We start from the raw sequence: 6,117 nt of genomic DNA on the forward strand, positions 1-6,117 counted from the left end.
TTTAAAATACACTCATTTAAGAGGGAACTTTCTTGGTGATTGCACCTACTTTAATAATTACAATTTCAAGAAAGAAACACCACCATTCGATTCTAATGTCTTTACTACAAGACAAAAAGCAGAGGCTCAAGGCCCAGGCGGGGCTGAGGCAGCCCTTCGACTGGGACAGGCTGCTGCACTCAGACCACGTCCATGCCAGTTAGAGCTGCACCCACCAGAGTTGTAAAGGAGGAAGAAACCCACGAGCCAGCATCTCGGGTTGATCAACAGATGCTTCCAGTCAAACCAGGTAGCTGTGGCTGGGTGCAGGGGCGCGGCCGTGGGCCCCCACGTGGAAATGCGCCGGGCGTGTGGCGGCCCAGGCACGTCCAGGGCAAGGCTCTGATACAGCTGTTTCTACGGAGAGCTGTGGTAACCAAGGCGGGTGTCAGCTGCTTCATGAGAATCTAAGATGCTTCCTTTAAAGTGCATTCTTTAAAAGCAAACCACGCAGTTCCCTTTTTAAATACGAATATGACAATACAAACTTAGAATACATATAGTTGTCAAAACTGTGTGCAAAGAACTATCAAGGTGACTGTCTCAAATTAATGAACTGTCCTAAAGTGATTTTCTGCAAACCTTTTTCAGCCTGGGAAAGATGCCATAAGTATTAACATAATATAGATTAATTTTAGAAAAAGTGTGACTTTAGGTCAAACATATTTAACACAAAAGCAACTGTTCATTCCGGAGCTGACGAGGCAGACTGGCTCTTGCTTACTTCACCAGTCTGCTGGCTTCTTTTCTATTTAGCTTTAAAAAAAAAGGATTAAATTTCAAAATACAAAATTTGACACCAAGTGTAAACATATTTGCAACTACAGGCACTGGGGTATGAGGTCCTCCCCGGATGTAAGAAACTACACAGCTGAAGTGCTAACAGGTGTGTTCTGGTGGAATCACGACGTTTATTAACATGCTGCAAGGCTGGGGTGGGAAGGACCACGAGAAGCCACATGGAGACACTCCAGGAAGAACACGAGAACTGAAGTCCTGGACAATGGGACACCAGCCAGCACGGTGACAGCTACACGCATTTTGCTTTTGTCTGTAGCTCACATCAGCTGGATGTTGAGGAATATAATTCACCTGACTATTCTAATCGCACTCAGATCCCTAAAGGTAAGCGGCCGAGCCTGCAGCGGCCGCAGAGCTGCCCCAGTCGGACCCTGGAGCCCCGCGGCTGCCTGGCCTTCTCCAGGAGGAGCTCCCCGGGTGCGTGTCTAAAAGCCAATTCTGCCTCTGCTCATGGAGTAGCCCAGCTTGGCCTCGTTGTTGATGAAGGACATCAGGCCCACGTAGGTCTCGATGAGGAGGGGGCGCTCCAGGACCAGCACGCCGTTGGCCTGTCCCGGCAAGGGACTCTCTTTCTGGGCTTTTTTGACAGCTTGAATTAACAGAGCTTTGAAGCTTTCCAACTTTAAAGAGAGAAGACATGGAGCTTAATCAGCGATGCATACAAAGAAAGACCCCACTCATCCGTGTCAGCCCTCCCAGCCTTCCAGCCACAGCCTGGTGGCCCTCAGCTCCCCTCCTCGCTGTGGCTCTCTAGAAACGTCACCTCTCCCCTCTGCACACAGTGACGGGCAGCAGGCAGTGCACGCAGATCCTTGCTCCCTGCAGGCCTTGGGTTTGCCATAGTGACCTACCTAGTCCTCACCACCACCACCAGACTAGTGAGCAAGTGGGGAAGCCACCACCAGGCCCCAGCGCCGTGCTCATGACTGGCCCGGAGGCCTCCTCTCCTGGTGAGCATGTGGACTGCCTGGCTCTAGCACAAGCTGGGGTCACCCTGAAGCCCTTCTGGGCCCTTCTGCAAGACAATCATGGCTGCAAGGGGCCACGTTATAGAGCTATGCTGACCAGTAACCACTAACCACACAGGGCTATTTAAATCTAAGGTAACTAAAAGTTTTAAAAATTAAAAGTTTATTTTCTCAGTTTCACTAGCCACAGTTCAAGTGCTCAGCAGACACATGTGCCCACCCTACTGGGCAGTGCAGGCCTATGTTTCTGTCACCACTGCGCAGCGCTGCTGTCACGGCCTGCCTTACTTGGCACAGAGAGGTCGTCTTCTCATCCACACCGGCCATCGGGTGCTCTATGAAGGTGGTGTAGGGCACATTGCTAGACCAGGGGTTCCATCTGTTTATGAAGGAAGGGCGGCTCTGCTTGTCCCACTGAATGCGAATCCCAAAACCTTCTCGCCTGTGGAGTTAGAAGACATGAGCCAGACCCCAGAGCAGGCCACAGCGCTCCCACGCCAGCCTGGGCACCCACGGAGTATGATGTTAACAAGCTGTCCCGTGGCTAAAGACCTACGACCTTTCACAACAGAAGAGGGCTTGTGGGCTTCAGCAGTATCAGCAGTCTCCAGCAACAACTGCTCTAAGTACTGTTAAACATGACAAACGGAATATACTGATTTGGTTAAACTAAACTTCATTTTCACACAATTAGTAAAAGAGGTAATAGGAACATATTATACACAGGATAACTAAATGAGTGACAGTTTTATAACTTTAAGTCCTTTTTCCTGAATGTTTTATTGTTGGTTAAAATTTTTAGCTCATCTTAGCCTCCTGAATTCCCTATTCAAATCTCTAGACCAAAACTCTAAAATTTACTGTTTAATTGACTATACTGATATCTAGGTTTCTCCTATTTCAGAAAATTCCCCTAAAGCATGAAGATCAGCTCTTGAAAGTTAGGCTTTAAACATCTTCAAAGTTAACCCTCAGGGATATCTGCCAATTAAAGCGACTGTTACTTCTTTCTTTTAACAACTAACCAGAGCAGGGCTCCATGTGACCGAGGTGAACTGCCAGCGTCAGGTCTACTTCAGTATATCTGGAATTCATCTGACTACAAGCCTAACAGCTACGCTTTGTGCCAGGATTCCTTACAAGGCACCCGCTGCCCACAAGTCACTTCCACTCTAAGAAACTATTGATTATGAAGCTAAGGCATCATGTTTCTCTCTAAGGGCAGACACAAGAGCCCCTGGGGGCTGGCTTTAGACAGGCCGGCTACCAGGCTCTGCTGCTGGGCTCTCTGCTGAACACTCACTTGTTGAGCGATTTCGGGGGGAACTGGAACTCTCCGTAGGAGATGGTGTCCACGGCATTTAGGGCTATCCGGACCACCCGCTGGCACTGCAGGCTGATGAAGTCATATTTGCAGATGAGCAGCGCCTGGTCGGTGATGAGCACCAGCCGCTCCTTCTCGTTGTTCCAGTGATCAACCCTGCCCGCGAACGAGATGGGTCACCCCCGCGCCAGCGAGCGATCAGGGCCTCAGGGCCAGGGTCGCCCTCCCCCCCGCAGGACGCGCGCCCCGCTTACTCGGTCAGCAGCCACACCCCCTGGATGTCGCCGTCCTCCACGGGCCGGACAACCATGCGGATCTCCTCCACCGCCTGCTCGATGGTGCCCGGCTGCGGGGTCGAGGGCAGAGGTCACTCTGCGTCCCTCCCCGTCTGTCCCCCTCCCCGTCCCCGTCTGTCCCACTCCCCTTCCCCTCCGCTCACCCCCCGCCCCCAGCCTCACCCGGAACACGAAGTACTCCTTGACGCGGGCGCGGCGCGTGGGGTCGTGGACGCTGAGCGGCCACAGCGTCTGTCGCAGCGGCGTGCCCGCCCCCGGCCGCCCCGCGCCCGCACCGCCGTCGCCGCCCGCCCCGACCTCCTCGCCGGCCGCCAGCAGCGCCGTGGGGCTCGTGCCCGCCGAGTCCACCGAGTCCCGTAGCTGCAGCATCGCTGCGCCAGCCGCAGACCCCGACCCCGGACTTGGACCCGACACGGCCGCTGTCGCCTTCGCCGCCGCCCGGCCCCGCCCCGCCTCGCAGCCGCCGCGATTGGCTCCGCCTCGCCAGCCCCGCCTTGGGCCCCGCCCCCGCCCGCCGGCCCTCGCGATTGGCTGTTCCCCAGCCGTCTTCCGCGATTGGCCCCGCTCGCCGCCGTTCACAATAGCTCCCGCCCTTCGCCGCGCAGGAAGCGCACGCCGCGCGCACGCCCACTTCCTGTTTACGGGACGGAAGGTGCGGGGACGAGGCTGGGTGCCAGGGAGACGCGGAGGGTCCGCGGGAAGGGGTGTCAGGAGCCGAGCGACCCTTCGCCCGCTAAACAGGATGCTCGCACCTCCCGCGCGCGGCGGCCTGGACCCCCGACCTCCGACACGGCGTCCACGTCCCTCTGTTCTTCAGTCCCTGCTGAGGTGCGGCGGACATCCGAGAAGGGGCCTCGACCCCCTGGATGCGGACCCTAGCCCCGAGGTGACCGCCCCATGGACGCGGATACCCGCCCCGGGGTGACGGTCCCTGGACGCGGACCACGACCCCGGGGTGACCTCTCCCTGGGCGCGGCCCTCAGCCTGGAGGGGTCGGGGCTTCGCGCGGAAGTGTCCCCTCGAAGGCAGAGGCCGCGCGGGCTTCCAGGATCGGAGGAGCCGCCGCGAGGCAGGGCACTCTCCTGGGGCCGGTGCCTTCAGGGGTGGAGCAGCCAGGGCGGGCCCAGGGCTGTGCTAAATGCCCGCGTCCCGGGAGCCCTCACTGCGCCCTGGAAGCGTCGCTCCCAGGACCCCTGTTTCAAGGAAGGGGACGCGCAGACACCGGGCGGGGTCTCCTGCCCAATCACTCCATCAAGGGCTGAGCCAGGATTCATTCTGGTCAGGTCTCTGGGCCCTGCTCTTGTCTTGGGGGCACTAGAATTGCTTCTGTTCTCCCTGTGAGTGATCTCCAGGAGCTAGCGCCACGCTGGGCGTCTGCCATCCCTGCCACGGGGCCTCAGCTTGCTGGTCTTGGCCCCCACAGGCCCCTCTCATTGCCATCCCCTTTGCACTGTCATCCTGGGAACCCAAGGGCTGTGCATCCATGACAGTTTACAGTCCCTCTCATCGCCATCCCCTTTGCACTGTCATCCTGGAACTCAAGGGCTGTGCATCCATGACAGTTTACAGTTCCTCCCAAATGTAAGCACCTGTGATCCTCACCCAGTTGGTCACTTCGGACTTCTGCTGCCTCTACTCACACCACCCGCTTACGCTCCCCACCCAGAACTCCTTCTTGCCTCACCCCTAGTGTGTCCATGCTCCAACACCAGGTTTAAGACCACCCTCCCCAGGAGACATTGAATTTACCACGACTCCCTCACTGTTTTGTTCTTTGCTCTCATATAATAATCCGATCTGTGTGTATCGGGCCATTCTGTCGTGTGTGTGCCCTGTATATAATCCGCTCCATGTGTGCTGGGTCATTCCACTGTGTGTGTATCCATGTCCTGTATATTGATGTGGATCAAGGCTGCCCCAGGGAGAGAAGCCCAAGGCGTCCTGGCCTACATGCCGATCTATATGACCTGATTCATGTCTAAAGTTATACGGCCACACAATAACCAGACCCCACCTGCACTGATACCATTTAATGATTTTTTACATCATCTTTCCTTTGTCTAGTAGAAAATAAGTCACGTACCCACGCCTTATAAAATTAGCCCTACCCTCAACACATTGCAGCCCTTCACTGCTCTGGGGTGCTGTCCCCATGCCTGCAGCCCTTCACTGCCCAGGGGTCCTGTCCCCATGCCTGCAGCCCTTCACTGCCCACGGGTCCTGTCCCCATGCTATTCTCTGAATAAAGGAGCACTACCACCAGACCTTGAGAGTCCAAAAATCTTTCTTTCGACTCCTTGGCTCACCAAGCCCGCATCATATATAATCTGCTCCGTGTATGCTGGGTAATTCTGCTGTGTGTGTGTGTCCTGTATCTAGTTCACTCTGTGTGCTGGGTCCTTTTGGGGTGTGCGTGTCTGTGTGCACCACTTGTTGGGAAAGTTTGATGGAACTAGTCCCTTGCATGTGATTGGCGCTTTGGGTTTATAAACACTTCCATAGTTCTTTGAATTTCGCAACAGCCCAGGGATGTAAGCACACTATCGTGTACTTGCTACTGTTGAAGAAACAGGTTTGGAGAGTTCTGGTCACGTGCCTGCAGCCTCACGGCTGGCACAGCTGTGCCAATTAGCAAAATCTCTCCTGAGTTGTGCAGACTTAGGTGCTCTCACAGTTTGTGAAGGATTCA

At 55.4% G+C, this 6,117-nt stretch overlaps 1 protein-coding gene across 2 annotated transcripts; it reads right to left on the bottom strand.

The window, feature by feature from the left end:
* Positions 1-85: 85 nt before the first annotated feature.
* On the bottom strand, positions 86-3,882 carry TPRG1L (tumor protein p63 regulated 1 like). 2 transcript variants are annotated; one of them, XM_046662707.1, is made up of 5 exons: positions 3,726-3,882; positions 3,387-3,478; positions 3,112-3,288; positions 2,097-2,250; positions 86-1,460 (listed from the first exon to the last, which is right to left on the bottom strand). In XM_046662707.1, the coding sequence occupies exons 1-5, from the start codon at positions 3,795-3,797 to the stop codon at positions 1,266-1,268; spliced, it is 690 nt and encodes a 229-aa protein (XP_046518663.1). In that variant the 5' UTR covers positions 3,798-3,882; the 3' UTR covers positions 86-1,265. The 2 variants fall into 2 exon arrangements, with proteins under 2 accessions (XP_046518663.1, XP_046518662.1); XM_046662706.1 differs by having other exon boundaries at positions 3,591-3,881.
* Positions 3,883-6,117: the final 2,235 nt, after the last annotated feature.

The sequence above is a fragment of the Equus quagga genome, chromosome 5, assembly GCF_021613505.1.
Source record: "Equus quagga isolate Etosha38 chromosome 5, UCLA_HA_Equagga_1.0, whole genome shotgun sequence".
NCBI classification, from domain to species: Eukaryota; Metazoa; Chordata; class Mammalia; order Perissodactyla; family Equidae; genus Equus; species Equus quagga.

What these genes read in the sequence shown, in the direction of transcription:
- TPRG1L (XM_046662706.1), bottom strand. Translation starts at nt 3,797, where the DNA reads ATGCTGCAGCTACGGGACTCGGTGGACTCGGCGGGCACGAGCCCCACG. An exon ending in AGGAGTACTTCGTGTTCCGG is followed by an intron (nt 3,479 to 3,590) that starts GTGAGGCTGGGG and finishes TCGACCCCGCAG; the next exon opens with CCGGGCACCATCGAGCAGGC. An exon ending in AGACGACCTCTCTGTGCCAA is followed by an intron (nt 1,461 to 2,096) that starts GTAAGGCAGGCC and finishes CTCTCTTTAAAG; the next exon opens with TTGGAAAGCTTCAAAGCTCT.